Source organism: Trachinotus anak, unplaced genomic scaffold (assembly GCF_046630095.1).
Source record: "Trachinotus anak isolate AG129_WGS33_773 ecotype Australia unplaced genomic scaffold, CSIRO_AGI_Tana_v1 ptg000001l, whole genome shotgun sequence".
NCBI lineage: Eukaryota > Metazoa > Chordata > Actinopteri > Carangiformes > Carangidae > Trachinotus > Trachinotus anak.
In genome coordinates, this window is record NW_027273852.1 from 12,211,684 (window position 1) to 12,228,053 (window position 16,370).

General features: G+C 39.3%; 1 protein-coding gene across 5 annotated transcripts in view; it reads right to left on the minus strand.

Moving 5' to 3' along the window:
- Positions 1–15,038, minus strand: part of dcaf6 (ddb1 and cul4 associated factor 6) — a 26,336-nt gene extending 11,298 nt beyond the window's left edge. For 4 of the 5 annotated variants that reach the window (XM_071477001.1, XM_071476989.1, XM_071477028.1 and 1 more), the window contains exons 1-9: positions 14,619–14,990; positions 10,550–10,611; positions 7,945–8,037; positions 7,060–7,245; positions 6,828–6,941; positions 5,515–5,650; positions 4,097–4,308; positions 2,091–2,184; positions 653–772 (exon numbers count right to left, since the gene is read on the minus strand). In XM_071477001.1, coding sequence (XP_071333102.1) covers positions 653–772; positions 2,091–2,184; positions 4,097–4,308; positions 5,515–5,650; positions 6,828–6,941; positions 7,060–7,245; positions 7,945–8,037; positions 10,550–10,611; positions 14,619–14,715 — 1,114 coding nt within the window. In that variant the 5' untranslated portion in view covers positions 14,716–14,990. Of the gene's footprint in view, positions 1–652; positions 773–2,090; positions 2,185–4,096; positions 4,309–5,514; positions 5,651–6,827; positions 6,942–7,059; positions 7,246–7,944; positions 8,038–10,549; positions 10,612–14,618 lie in introns of all 5 variants that reach the window. The other variant, XM_071477019.1, reaches the window with a different exon arrangement.
- Positions 15,039–16,370: the final 1,332 nt, after the last annotated feature.

The following is a 16,370-nucleotide window of genomic DNA, read 5'->3' on the forward strand; positions in this document are numbered from 1 at the left end:
ATATAACTGGTTGTCTCTCACATTTTTTTTTACTTTTGTTCTTTTTTCCTTTCAGGCTCATCTTATTCGAATGCTTTTAATACGCTGAACAATGATTCTGATGAAGGCCACAAGCCGAACGGCAGCTGTGTTACAGTTAAGTTTTTCTTTGTACCAAAAGTGCAGCTTGCACATTGGAACCAGGAGAAGTTGCCTCAGTCATGGTTATGACACAGACCTGAATCATAATGACCCAATATGAAGAATCCTGAAACATGTAATACTCAACCAGCTCCTTGACTAAGACACAGCATAGCATTTCATAATTGATTAATCTGCCAATTATTTTCTTGATTAATGTTGTTGTTTTCTTTGTTGAAAATAGTGAAAATGTCAATTGGTTTTGTCAGATTAACAGTCTTCAATCCAAACATGTTCAGTTTACGATCAAATGAAGCAAAGAAAAGCAGCAAATGCTCATGACTGACAGGAGGAAGCCTATAAATGTTTTTGATACAAAATGATTCACTGATCATCAAAATAGTAGAAGAAACAATGAAATAAATGGAAGGACCTTTATGATCTTAGACTTGGATAATAATCTGAAGACAATTCAAGATTTGAAAAAACCACCTGCAGACACCTTTACTGGATACACAACTGAAAGCCTCACCTCGGGGTCGCGTCTGCGGCCGTGTCCCTCTGCTGCTCTGAGCCTCGCTGGCCTCCTCAAACCAGCGAGACAACATGTCCGACATCCTCTGCATCAGAGAGACATTTGGGCTTTGTTCCCCTACAAGAGTGAAGGAGAAACACCTTCAGATTGTGTTAACCATTCACACTATTAAACATCACACAACATCCTGTTTACAAGCTGTTTCAAATAAGAAACTGCTGCAAGATTTTGGATGACACTGTCCAAAGGATTGTTATTGCTTTTTGCAGCCTTAGGAATAAAATGGGACAGTTCATTTCACCAGTAGTGACTGAACGACTGAGGGAGAAAAGAAAATGGAGAAAAAAAAAGTGTTAAAAAGTGAAGCAATTGTGGTTTAACAGAACACAATCCTTGTTTTCTGTGAAGGAGAAACATTATAAAACATTTTACAGCCAACTTTTAAGACTATGGATGGTGAGAGTTTGATACTTTTTGGTGGAATATCACTTTAAAAACTAATTACCTGTGGGCCTTCTCTGCCACTTCAGGGTTTTTTTAATACAACATTTAAACTTTCATCTCTCCTGCCCCTTGTATTGATCACACTGCTCAACATGTTTGGACTCCTGGAGAACGGCAGCTTTCTCTTTGCAGATGAGACAGACAGAAATCAAGTGGCTATAATCGATATTTTATATTAATAATGGATCACATGTAGCGTGAGTGGTATCGCTCATAATGACAAACAGTCCTCCTCAGTTCTACTGAGTGCTTTAGCCTCTTTCAGCTCGTTGTTTTGGTTTTACAGCTGCAACTTTACTGTTTTGGTTCAGAGTCACTGCTCTCATGGTTTAGCAGCAGGAAGCTGTTTTCAGTGAAAAAGATCTAAACCAACGGTTTGATGCTCAGCATCAAACAGCAGATATACACAGCTAGCAACCAGCTGGTGAACATAGTGAAGCATTCAGCAGCTAAAAAGCCATATATTTAGATTAAGAGGTGGACAGAATGATAATGATGCAGCATAAATGCTGGCTGTCTAAATAAGCAGCTGTTTGCTTAAAGGAGAATAAAATCCTTTAAATCAGGTTTATAGTGTCTCCAAGTTTTAGAAATAAACACAGTAAAACACACATAGTAGTGCTGTTGGTCCTGGTTTTAGTGTTACATTAACAGGCTGCACATTTCTGCACAGCTTGGTAAATGTTAAATGAGAAATAAAAGCAAATTAATTTTTATGCTCTGATTTTGGAGCATAAAAAGGAAATCACATTGGTATTCTAAAATAAATGACAAAGAAAAAAAAAGAATTTGTAGGCTAGATTTAACAATACATTTTTAACATTGGGGGCAGGGGTGTTGTGAAATTGTCGCAGATATGTAATTTGAGACCTCTGCTCTGAGGTAGACGAGCAGGAGCACATACATGTCAGCTGCGGCACTGTGATCTTACCGTCTCTCTCTCTCTCACTCTCTGGACGAGCTCGGGGTCCAGTGTCAGACCAGTCACCTCGTAGACGGAGGCGCTTCACTGGAGGCTGCCTCAGCTGTGGAAACACACACACACGGAAAGATTAGCGGTTTGTCAGTCAAAGCATGGTCAAAAATAGCTCCGCTGCCAAAGCAAAACACTGCTCGTCTCTGTCAGTGCCCTCTTAAAGTGCCCCCCCCCCCTCTTTTCTGGCTGCACGACTGAGGTTGCCTTTACTTTCCAGTCCCTTGGCTCTCTCTGCAGGGCAACAGGCTGAGAGCCAGAAATAGAAAAAAGGGGATCTTAGTGCAGGGACTATCAACTGCTTCACTTAGGAAATGTCATCAGGTCTGGAAATGGGCTGGAGGTGGTGAAAAGGAGAAGAGGATGAAAGACATAGTAGAATAAATAAGAGAGAAAAAGACCCTGAACAAATGGGGTCACAGGTGGAGGAAGGGGAGGAAGGGTAACGAGCCTTCACTTGGCTGGCAATGCCCCGGCCCCCCCCCGGCCTGAACTATTTTGGAGGATAGAGGAACACTGCTTGCGTCGGTCACTGTATTTGGAAAGGAATGTGTGTGGTAGTTGCGTCTCGACACAGCTGAACTCGCCACAAGGCTTTGAAACACTGGCACCATGATCCAGCACATTCAGGCCCACGTGAAGCCGCGTGCTCACCGTGAACGCTTCACTTTATCTGAGGTCCAGTTTTCCTGTTAGTTCATTCATCCGATTTCCAAACTAAACCCTCAACCAAACAGACATAATCACTCAAATACATGGAAGAAAAACGCTCATGTTTCAGGTTTGATTTAACTGATAATCCATCATGTTTTTTTTTTTCTCTTTTGGTCACTGCGTTTCTTCCCCTCTCCTCCGTCCTCCTTGTCGTGGTTTTTTAGGGACATTATCTCCCCTCACTGCACTGCATCAGCCAGTACAGATATAGCACTGATGTCCGCAGTGCTCTCAGAGAAGCAGACAGCGACAACAAGGTGCACTCTGGTTACAACAAACAATCTTTCATCGTCCCCATCCAGCAAAAAAAAAAACAAAACATCATCACTGTCTGCATGAAATCCTTTGATTGACCACATGTGCTTATATTTATCTTTTATGCTACACATACAAGTAGTACCAATTAGGTACAGCTTCATACTCGTTTATGATTATAATCTGGAGTATATGAAGCAAGAGACATCATTGTTTAAAGGGTAGAGGCTCTACCTGCTCAATAGTCCTCATACAGATGAGACAGTGCAGATGGGACTTTTGCTGCATTGACCTTATCTGTGTCAGATACAACATTTCTGAAATCTGACAATTTGTTTCAGTTGTACATTCAAGCAAATCCACTAAACTTGTTCTGGTCCAAGCCTCTCAAATGTGACAATTTGTCCCTTTCTTTTGTTTTATATCACATCAAATTGAGGCTAGCAGGCTGGTGTTCATGTTGGTCAGTCCAGCACTTTGGTCCAGACTGAAATATCTCAACATTTATTAGATGGATTGCCATGAAATTATGTCCTACAGGATGTATCATACTGAACGGTGATACTCTGACTCTTCCTCTTATTAATCTTTATGGTGATTCCTAAAATTTTACTTTGGCTAGGTTATCAAGACAGAATTTGAACTTGTTCAATACCTTAGTTTATGACCAAATACCTGCAAAAGTAATGACATTCCCATCAGCCTTAGTTCTACTTTGTGTTTAGTGCTAATTAGCAAATATTAGCATGATAACATGCTAAACACACAGAAGTCAGGGGATCAAAATGATTATAATCATTCAAATAGTTGAAACACTTCACTCAAAATCACAAATCCTCAAGGTTAGGGTGCTAGAGGAGACGTTGGTGGATCACCAGAATCATTAGGGTTCATCCTCTGGGCACCATGAATATATGTAACGAAAAACACACAGTTCCCATCAGGACCCCCGAGACGGGTGATGTTACAAGAGCTGCATCTTCCTGTGTTCTCACCTCCTCCCTCCTCTCCTCAGACGGGCCCTTCAGCTCTCGGGCCTGGTCATCTTTGGGATCAAACAGGTAGATGTAATCAGAGGAGTAGCTGACCAGCACCTCCTGACCGTCCTCGCTGTAGCAGAGAGACGTCACCCTGCACGACTTGTTGGACAGGTGGGCGGGAACAAAACGAACACACATGCCCGTCGTTCCCCGGCCCGTGTAGTTACCTGCAGATGAGAGAGGGTGAGATATTCACAGCGTCTGGGTTCAGTACTCATGAACTTGCCTTTGACTGTGAAGAGGCCTGAGGTCCCCAAACTCTCTGTTCCTCATTGTGACAAAGTCGAGGTTAGAGGTTTTTTTCCCCTCTGACAACAACATCAATTGATGCTTTTTGAAAACTGGTATCTTGACACAGCTGAACTCACTACAAGGCTTTACAACAGTGGCACCACCCAGATCATTCAGACACTGAAGAAACTTTCAAATCAAACTCATCTTTTAAGCCTTGCTTAACTATAACCTGTTAAATACTATTTTTTTACAGTTAGACTTTAACTATTTTATTGTTGTTTGTATGCATTTACATTTAAACTCACAGGACAGTGAATCACTTCAGATCTTTGCACTGACTCCCTTTAAAATACTATAATAAAATAATAATACCATAATTATATACTATGAGGGCCAAAAAACATCTGTAATCTGCTGCTGTGTTGTGAGCCATCCACACATCTCAGATCATCTGCTCCAAATCTGCTTTCTGTCCCCAGAGTCAAAAACCTCCCAGAAAACAGAAGGTCTGCTCCAGTTCTTTCAAAACAAGGCTCAAAACTTTTCTGCTTGTCACTGCCTTTTATTAAATGTAATTTAGGATTATTTTCTTGTAATTTCTATTCTCCTGTTTTATTTAATTTGAGCTTAATTTTTGAAATCATATCCTCGTCTCATCCTACAATGATACTGCTCTGCTACCATAGCTACAACCCACAATCTAATGATCATGTGTAGTTTTATATGATGGGTAGGGTTAGCTAATCATCTCAGACGTCTCGGAGTTCAAGATAAGGCAGCAAAAATATTTTATGTTTCACAGGAGTTTCTGATGTCTCAAATTTCTTGTTCTATTCACATAATCATTAGTAAAAAAACAGTTTCAGCTGCATTTTGATGATGCCCTACAAATAAAATTTATAATGTATTCTAACTGTCAGGAGCATTTTAGAGGAAGAAGACAAAATCATTTCACGTACACATCTAACAACAGATGCGCTCCAGAACATCTTGAGAATTTTTAACTTGATTGTTCTGTTGCTCTCAACATTTGATGCTACAAACTCAAACACACAGAAAGCCTTAAAGGCAGCATGAATCAACATTAATGTAAGCAAAGAGAAAGGGGGTGAATGAAGTCAGCGTACAGGACGGCTCACCTGTCGCTCTGGTGCCCAGCATGCGTCTGTCGTAGATACGCACTGAGCTGTCAGAGCAGCCCACGGCCAGATAATACGGCACCAGTGGAGAGATGGATATAGAGGTCGCTGCCCTCCGACAGTTTATCAGGATATCCTGAAATCAAAGCGAACACAATGTGGTGAAGTTTAAAGAGGCAACATATGAAGTTATTCCTGCTCAGTGTCAGAAGATATAGGGATCAATAAAGTTTTTTTTTTAAGTTTTTGCCAGTTTATTAGTTAAACCCAGCTAAAACTAATAAAACTAATGTAGTCAAATACAACAGTCCTGTAATAAATCCTCCTTCATGAAGATTATAATGTTGTTTGTGTTTGGATGGTTTTAAGAGGAATTGATTCAACTTTCTGTGTGGACAGTCGTGTTGCAGCACAGTCCAATTAAGCAATTCAGAAAACTGAAGAATTATTTTTGCTGCTGTGGTTGTTCGCTTTAACACTGACATGTTGTAAGATAATTAAGAGGGGTGGGTAACTGAGTCTGGCAAAACCGTAGTGACAAGTTTTAAGGTCACAGGTACTGATCTCCAGCATGAAATACGAGAAGATGCAACACAATCTGGGATGGCGCAGCCTCTTACACACACAGACACAGACACAGACACAGACACACACACAGACACACACACACACAGACACAGACACAGACACACACACAGACACACACACAGACACACACACACACACACAGACACACACACACACACACACACACACACACACACACACACACACACATCCATTAGGCGCTCAGCTCCCTCTGATGCAGCCTGAAGCCAAGAAAACAGCTTTCTGAATTACTTCAGAGAGAGAAAGCTGTTTGTGAAGAGAGCAGTGCAGATGAAATCTTCAATATTAATTCCAATTAGGAGGATGTAGCAGGAACTTCTTTCATACAGAAACATATTGACAAACATTTACAATACAATAAATCCTGGTCCATTTCATTTGAAATCAGAGACAACACAAAATTAAAAAATTAAGTAATTTGATGACAGTTTAATCTGTTTTGCTTGATTATATCTGATTTAGTTAGTAATATGTGCTAAACATTTTTATTTTATTGAAAAAGATTAAGGCCAATCACCTATGAAGGACCTGGATCTCTAATGTGCCAGATTTTCTACGTAGGTAAAAAAAACAAAAAAAACAAACAACAACAACAAATTGATGTAAGTAAGCAGATATTAATGATACTGAGATCCCACCCTAAATGTCTATACATGTGGAATCACCCACTGAAAGGTGAATAAATATCACAGCTGTCACCGTACGTCTTTGCAGTCTTCTTTCGTGCAGCTGGTCTTCGTGCGAAGATCAAACCACCGCACCGTGCCGTCCTCCCCACAGGACAGAAACGTGTAGGGGTCGTTCGGTACCGTCATAATCTGACAAAACAGAAAAAGAGGGTTAAGGTTAGAAGGTTAGAAAATTTGAATGACTTAGATGTTACTTCTACAGCACAGGTTGTGTGACAGGTTGACTAACATGTATCTGGTTCAGTACCTCATAAGCTGTTCCATAATGGCAGGTGAACTGACACTGTCTGTTGTACTCGGGACTCTTCTCAGTGTGGGTGTAGTAGATGATGCCGTCTCCGGAGCAGGAGATGATCTCCTGATCGTTGGTGTGGGGCATGAACTTCGCACTGAAGATATTTGCCCGGTGACCTGAACGTATGGACTTCTTGACCTGAAGACGAGAAGCAAAAATACATGGGAAATTCTGCTGGGAGAAACATGAAGAAGGCCATCCTCCCAGGTCCTTACTCTGAACACAGTACATGATAAAATACTGTATGTCTGACCCAAATATATCGGTTGCAAAAGAGGAAATACTCCTGCACTGAATTCAGTTGCATGAATTTACATGTCCCTAATAGAAAAAAGATATCACCGCAGTGCTGAAAACAAGACAAAGGATTACATCATGTCTTGATCATTTGAATGAATTTGTTTTCGGGAAACAAACATGAGGATATCCATTTCAGGAAATGTAAAAGACCAGACAACACTCGATGTTCAAACCACTGACATTACTGTTACATCCCAGAAGTAAAATAAAATAGACCCAACCAAAGGCTTCAACCACCATTGGTCCCTTGTTGGTGGCTTGCTGTGGTCAGGTTAGAGGGGTCTGACTGGTTTGATTTAGTTTTTCTCCATATTAAAAAAACAAAACAAACATTTTACCCTTTTAGAAAAATAGGCTCCCAAAGCTCTCAGCATAACTGAGCTACTAGTGGTCCAGTGCCAATTTAAGCTGTTTCATCTACTCTTTACCCATAGAAAACAATTATTTGACCTCCTTTTGTTGTTCCTACATGAATGAAGTCAGATATCTTAAGTGGAACTGTGTGTAACTGCTGTGACTTTCTTGATTAACACCTACCTTCTTGTTGTACGGGTTTGTAATAACCAAAAAGGTATCGTCTGACCCTGACAGGATGTATTCTCCTGTGTCGTTCCACGATATAGTGTTGACCTGTGGAGAGATGACAGCTTGGACTAAAAGAAGACAGACATAGTGACTGTAGCTACAACTGAAACAGTTAATTGATTAATCAATTAGCTGGCAACTATTTTGATAATCAATTCTTTGTTTAAGATGTTTATGGAGCAAAAACACTCATTGATTGCAGATTCTCAATTGTGAGGATTATTCTCTTTATCTCACTGTTAAAGTGATACTGAACAAGCAGTTTGACAATGTCGCTTTGGGAATTATATTTTTTAGAAGCTAAACCAGTGGTTCCACAACCTGGATGTCGGGATCCCCCCGTGAGCGGTTACAAGATGAATCTTAGTGGTTGAGAGATATCATCAGAGGAGAAAAATAAGCTAATGTGAAGTTTTCCTCCATAAAATTACATTTATTTTCCAGAGCTTTCTCTAAACTGTGCTTTTTCCTGTGAAATGTGTTGTTTCACAAAATTGAGACCAGCACATCAACTGAACTACTCACAACCCATAAACACTGACATCGTGACGAAGGGTCACAAGCAGAAAAAGGGCTGGGAACCACTGGTCTGAATGATTCATGGAAAGCTATTATAAAGAAGTGATCAACAAGCAAATTCAGATTTTCTTGTCCAACGACCGTCAACTGGTCACACAGCTCAGTTAAATGTAACCCGTCCGGTAATCTGAAGCAGAGGACAAGAGGAGCATGGATCATTCACTTCACTGTTTGCCGTCACTCTGTGGATCAGTGTTTCATCAACACCTGCCTGTGCAGCCTCGCGCGGTGTTTCATCATCACACCGTTGCTCTTCGTTGCCACAGAATCACTGACATGACGTGAGCGGGCGAGATCATGAGTGATGGATCGATTACTTCATCCTGCAAACTGAACTCAAGGTTCAGTCTCGTTATAGATTTTAACAGGTTTGAATCGATTTTTGAGAAACTGCATCTGAAGTCGTTTCCATTATAATGAATCTGTCTCGGCGTCTCTCACGTGATGAAGATTAATAGACAGATGATGATGAGCGAGGAGGAGTTGAGGTGATGGGGATTTTTTTTTTTTTTTTTTTTTTAAACACAGGTTGCTATCCTGTGTGATACAGTTCAATGTCAGATCTCACCTTCCACAGACAGATTTTACCAGACCAAAAACTGCATCTTCATGTTTTTTAAAATGTACATTTTTACTCTTCTCTATATCTTTCACACTCTGATCAGCAACTGCAAATCGTATATTGCAACTGATTCAGATCAACTGCAAGATCCATCTACTTCCCTGTTTTTACTGATTTTGCAATGTTTGGTGTGTTTGATGAGAATCTATGAGGGTGCAACTTATCTAAGAGCTCCGCATGTCAAATTCTTTCAAAAAAGTTGTTTTTGATTCATTTGTGTTTAAGTTGCTGTAAGAAGAATCTGGAGGCGTGTCTATCTGTTTGTTTAGTATAAAATCTGAAAAGAAAGAGGCTAAACAGAAAACAGATGTCACTTGGGTCAATTTTATTTTTGGTTAATATGCTGATTTTTTTTTTTCCTATCAATCTGTTGTTCAACCACAAGTCCAAAACCCAATGATTTTCAATTTAAATAATTATTAATAATAATTAATTAAAAACAGAATAAAAGCTGCAAATCCTCACATTGGAGAAGAAGAAAACTTTTTTTTAAAAACAATTTTAGCTTGAAATACAGTTAAATAATTATCAATTATCAATTAAATGGTTACCAATTATTTTTCTGGTGATTGACTAATGGTTTCACATCTACATTCTGTGTGTATAAATATTAATTTCCCACAGTGGGTCAGCAGAGACTCCAGGAATTCAGGAACCTCCAGTCCAACTTTCTCTTATTTTTTCTTTTCTCTCCAATGACACATGTTGAGCAGTGAGAGGCCATGACTGAATCCATACAGTAGATCGAGCTCTTAACACCCATCCTTTTTAGTTAGTAGTCCTGTGTGGTGCCCTCTATAATTTATGACCTCCTGGTGAAGGCCTCTGTGGGGATCAGCTGCAGCATCATCCACTATGGACTAATATACCTTTGTCTGCAAAAATGTTGATTAACCTAATGTTTATTTACTGTACAATTTTAAGTGTGGGGACATCTTCAAAATGCATTAAAATGCTCTCATAAAGTATTCATCTCATAACATTTGCCACAGCCACAGAATATCTCTGCTTCTTTATACATAAATTAAACAGTTAAAATATTCATTACATGCAGTAAAAGCATTCCTCTAATCCTTTTTCCTGTAGCAGATCTGATTTAGCCTGGGAAGGTATTAAACTGCTGCTCTCCTGGGGCTTGTATACTGTTGTTGTTGTTGTTGTTGAGGTGTTTTGGACGGACTGACGGCCTGGCTGATACTGTGACAGGGCGTGTGACTGTTGTCTCAGCTTCAGGTTTCTCAGAGGTATTAACAACCTGACGTGAAGTCAAAGATCTGCTCTCTGTCAGAGGCTCACAGGCCTCACAAACTGATGAGGAAAGAGGGACACAAACACACAAAGACGTCGGGCACTTACACAGCCATCATGTACATTCAGTGTCGATTCAAGTTTAAGCCTCTGCACAAATTCTCTTCTACCTGTGAAAAGAGAAAAATGCAAATTGTAAAGGGCTGTCAAATCACGCTGCTGTAAAAATGAGACTAGAGAGAGAAATAGTAGCAACAGCTACTTGGAGAGTTAAGAGACAATAAAACTCTAAAGTAAGATCCTAAACTAAGTGAGTAGCACTAGTTTATTTGTATAGAAAAACACAGCGTTAGTATCCTGGTTTCAAGTGTCATCCTGGTCTTGATCATATTCAGGATCTGGTGTTTATGTGGAGCATGAGAAACCCTCATCTCCCTCTTTAACAGTGCCCAGGTTTCTGATCCTCTGTGTACAGTTGTGTCTGGGTGTCTCACCACCTCAGCCACTGTGTCCTGTACCAACAGAGAGTGATCAGGTGTTTACATGTCATAAGATCCTGGTTTCTATCAGAGCGCTCCAGTGTCCAGGATAAGGCCTTATTCAGGTTTCTGAAACCAGGATACACATAACCAGGATGATGCTCCGAGATCCTGATCATAACCAGGAGACGAGTGCGCATGTAAACACACTCTGTGACTAATACGATCAGCCTGAAACTATGGCGTCATTTTAGTCTAAGCAACAAGGGCTGCAACTAACAATTATTTTTATTATTTATTCATCTGCTGACTATCGTCTCGATTTATGAATTAATCTTTCGGTCTATAAAACGTCCATGCCAGTTTCTCAGAGTCCAAATGTCTTTGTCAAAACCCCAAAGATATTCGCTTCAATATGTTGTTAGACAGAAAAACAGGAAATCTATATATTTGAAAGGCTGAAAAGGCTTTTTTCCATTTTGCATTACAAAAATGCAAATTATTAAAATAGTTGCCGATTGTTTTTCTGATCTGTTAATTGACTAATTGCTGTAGCCCTAGCTTAGACTGAAAGAGGGAAGAGGAACAAAACAAAGGAGAAAATAAATATCCACAATTTAAATGTTCAGTAAATTCAAAATATGATTCTTTTTGATCACTTTCAAGTCTGTGTCCCAGACCCATGCCACATACTGGCTGTAAGCAGGTTTTGTGTTGCAGTGTATTCACAGTGTTAAAAACACTTCATTTCTGCTTGTGCTGTTGACACTGTGCAGCCACAGTTGGTAGGAGACACAGCAACAGCATCCTCTGTGAGAAAGCAGTAATAAACGTTATTCCCTGCACGTGTCTATTACTCTAAGATCTAGTGCTCTCTTAAATAAGGATAAAGCAGCCGCCTTCCTTCATTCAATGTGTTTGATTGTATGTCAAGATGCTGATTCTTTTTTTTTTTTTTGGATAAACTGATTCATTGTCTATTAAATTAAGAGCCAGAGGCAGTAATCAATTTACAATGATGTAAAACAAGCAAATCCTTGCATTGGAGAAGCTTGAACCAGAGAATGTGTGACGTTTATCAGCGTTAGTTGATTAATTCTGACTAATAGATCCATTGATGAATTGCATCCCAGTGTGGCCATACATAGCCTGTATTTGGCCAGTTATACGTGGAGATAAGGAGGCTACTGAAGGCTACAGAAAAGGTCGACTCAGCCACATAAATGCATTTTGTTGTTTTTTTTCTAGTTTAACTAAGCACTCATGTCAGTAAGTGGTGTTTCGCTTTGCTTCTTTGTCCTCATTAGAGTTTCTGACTCTCTCATAACCATATAAAACAGCATCCATTGTCAAGAATAACTTAATCTTTCTGAACAGCATCTACTAAATGAATAAATGTAATTGTACAACAACACGTAGTAATTTAACCTCCACGGAAGTTTCTCTGTTGGAATTTAATGCAGGCCACTATTTTTTGCCCCCCACCCCCTTCATAGAGCTAAATATATCCTACAAGAGCTGTGACAAACACATCACTGCATGTATCCTCTACCCATACACAATAACAGCTCGAACCATATCTCAGTCATGCTAAATACAGCACTGACTAAAGCTCAGTGGCCCCTGCCCCACCTCCACAGGCCTGTAAATCTCCATTCAACCACTGTCAGGTGCTGACTTTTTGACAGGACACACGGCAGACAAGTCTTATAAACCTCTCCTCCTGTGCCAGCGGTACTGTCCTCTGTTTACTCTGCGGTCACAGCTGCCCTTACATGCTGTTCTCTCACATACAGAGACTCACAACAAAAGACAGAAAAATGACTGATTCGTACCCAGACATCTCTCCAATGGGGACTATGTTCACGGGAAAACTCAGACAGTGTTGGCCCTGGCACCCTTACTAATCACAAACAGGATGTGGAACATGAATTTAAAAAAAAAAAATGAATATTTTCTAATACATGGAAATGGAGCACAGCTGGTATAATTCTTATTTGGTTTGCCATGACAAAGACCTATTACTCAAGCAGCCACGTGTCTAACTCATTTTGGAAATGTTGGTTTTCTATTCCGAAATTAGGTAATTAACAGTGTTTATAGATATGGGCCTGATATGTTGTGTAACATCAGACTACTGGTTTGATTCTATTGTCCTTGTGTCTGTTCTCATTAGAAGAATTTAATGTACTGTTTTTTATTTTTATATTATATGATGGTTTAAGTGTGATGAAGATCATTTGGATAAAAGACTTGGCACAAGGCAAAGCTACCTGTCAACTATCAAATCACAGTTTATGAATCACTCAGTGAACACAGTATATTGACAAATGATCTTGGTCACATCTGGCAGGACAAATAATAAATGTCAATACAACATGATCCTCTGTGACTAGTTCGGTCCACTTCACTGCTTTTACAGCTTCTCTCAATTTACCAGGTATCACTCTTTACAGAGGTGCAGTTTGTGAACAGGCAAGACAGGTAAACTGTTGGGGCCCCAGGCTGTTAGGGAGCTCCCAACGTCTGACAAACAGATTTTTTTTATCTAAAGATAATTAAATTAAACTTGACTGACTGTTACAACCTGTATAATAAGCTATTTTTTTCAAGCAGTTCCTCAATCTGCATCTAAATGGTATAATTTGAGATAAAAAAAAAACGTTTTATGCAGGTTAAATCGCTAAATTGCCAACCCCGGTTTCATGTAATGTGAGCACTGGCCTTACAATTCTGGGTATTTACAATGTGCCAATATTATTTAGTTATTCATTTAGGTTTTTATTATTCTTTATAATCTATATTTTGAAAATTACAAGGTTTTGCATGTTCTTCATATTTTTTTTAGAATTTATTTTACTAATGTGAACATTTAGAATTGAAAAAAATGTCTGCCTAGGACCCCAGCAGAATTGCCACTGACTATTAGTATTGGTATGAATTGTGTATAAATATATTTGAATTGTTTCCTATTCTTTGTTTTTTTGATAAGCAAAATTTACAATTTGATCAGACTAAAAACATTGCTGCTCATTTGCAACTGCTTCCATTTCTGTTAGTTCAGCCTTGCGGCAGATTACTGGCTGTATTATATTTGAATAATGACACTAGTGTAAATGTCACTGTGAGACTTTGAACACTTTGTGGCGCATTTCTACTGCCTGCAAATTCCTGCAAATCTGAAAGCACTTTATAATGCACTAGGCCTTCATAAATGCATTACATGATTGATCCCTGTTTTTATTACATTTAAAAAAAAATCCATTTAAGGGCTATACTTTAGAGCTCAGTTATATAAGCATATGGTGAAGTAGCTTTGCTGTACATTATTCAGACAAAATCCTGAAATCTCATCCATACTGCAATTCGTGTGGAGATCAGTTTAATCTCTCAAAGAGGGCACGATTATGATTTTGCTCTAGCTATGAACTCACAGAGAACTAAACTATTAAGGGTTATACATAACACTTAATCCTATCTATCTGCTGCTTTAGCTCTGGACTCTCACATCTCTTCTTTTACATAAGTAAATTAAATTTGCATGCGGTCACAGTGGAGGGACCTGACTTTGCAGAGGGAGCAGGAGCCCTCTGTCATTCATAAGAAAAGCTTGGGTATCTGCTAAAGACGATGATAAAAATGACACATTTTCTCATGTACGTTACAATTAGCATTAAAGAGGCTTGTTTTGTTCTTACCTAAATAGTTGGTCCTGATGGTGTTGGGTTCGTTGTATCCAATTAAGCGTTTATTTACATCCCAAACCAGGTTGCCAGTGCAGGACATTGTGACCATATGTGGCTTTTAATTAACAATAACATTGAAACTAAGCTAACCCTTTCCTGTTGATGTCGCCTTTTCTCTACCGTCGCTTCGGTTTTACCACCGGGATCAGTCCCCGTCTGCCGGGACCGACGTTAGCTAGCTGCGACACTCGGCGTCTGCATCGCCGGTGGACAGACTCGCTCCGGTCCCGTCTCTGCGGTCCTTCACAGTTTACACCGACCGTACCCCCGCTCCCCGGGCTGCTAACTGTCCGTCCTGCTAGCCTAGCCTGGGGTATTTCTCCTCGCAGACAGCGGTCAGCTGTGTCCAAACAACGCGATAAACAGAGGAGCGCTCGTTTTAAGACGCCCGGTAGCTGTCGGGGCGGGGTGTGTCCCGAGAAGTTTGAAAGTCAAGGAGCCAAGCTTTGCTGGGAAATGTTTTAGATTTTATTGCACCAGTATTTTTGGTGAATTTGTGAATTTGACGCCTTTGCTCAGATAATGAAACAGTATAAAAGGATTCATGGCCAGACAGACCTGCTACAGGGCTGGGGCTATATTTAGCATTCATTTCAGAGTATGCAATAATTAAGCACAAATCAAAAATCAAAATCAAAAGTAGATTTTAACACAGTGACCATCCTCTTGGTTCAGATAATAAAGCAGGGTTCAGTTTATCAAGGCCTTTGTCATGTCAGCTAATAGTGGTGTATATTTATGAAATAATTTTCTGTCATATACAAATGAGGCAGTGAGCCTGCACATGTGAGGGCCCAGCTGTGGAATCTCACATCTGCTTAAACATAAATACATCAAATTTATTGGCAGTCGTTGCTGTATGGGATGGCTCTGACTTTGCAAGGTGTAAAGAAAGCTCTCTGTTTTGTAGATGGCTTGGAGTGACCGGTTTGGGGGACAGTTATTTCGGGTTGCTACTTGATTGTAATCCATAATTTCACAGATGTAAACCGGGTGGACAGGCAGAACTTCCTGCTATTTTAATGAGTTTTCCAAGGTCCTTATAGAAAGGACTGGATGAAGCTATGGGGGGGCATGGGCAAAAACTGGCTACTGGGTCCCTGTTATAAAACTTAGATAAAACCTTTTACATAATAGGGCCACAAGATTAGATAGTAATGCATGACCTGCCTTAGTTGATATTTCAGTGTTGAAAAATTGTAATAATTATAACAAATTTGCAATTCCAAAGAAACAAACAAAACACAGTGAACTGAACTTTTGAGGCCCCTTTCTTGAGCCCCTTGCTTTCTTTGTACATTTAATAATATTACATTGATGAAGATAAAACTCAAAAGTAATAATAATGGATTGATAGAGTAAAGTAATAATTAGATAGACAGTACAATCAAATCACATAAGTGAAAATATAATAACAGAAAAAAGACACAAAAAATGATGGGGGAGAATTATATATATGATAAAAAGATATCATGTTATGTTCTAGATGTTTTTAAAATGCAAAAATGTAATTTTAGAGAGGGAACTGAATAAATATGCATATTCTGTTGAAAAAAAATGGTGCCATTAAAAGCATACCATTTGCAACAAAAATGATCAAAATGAAGTTCTGTATTTTTACATCAAAACTTGTAACATTACAAATAACACCTAAAATCTGAATACATTTTTTAAATAATTATTTTTGATAGAGACCAGCATAGC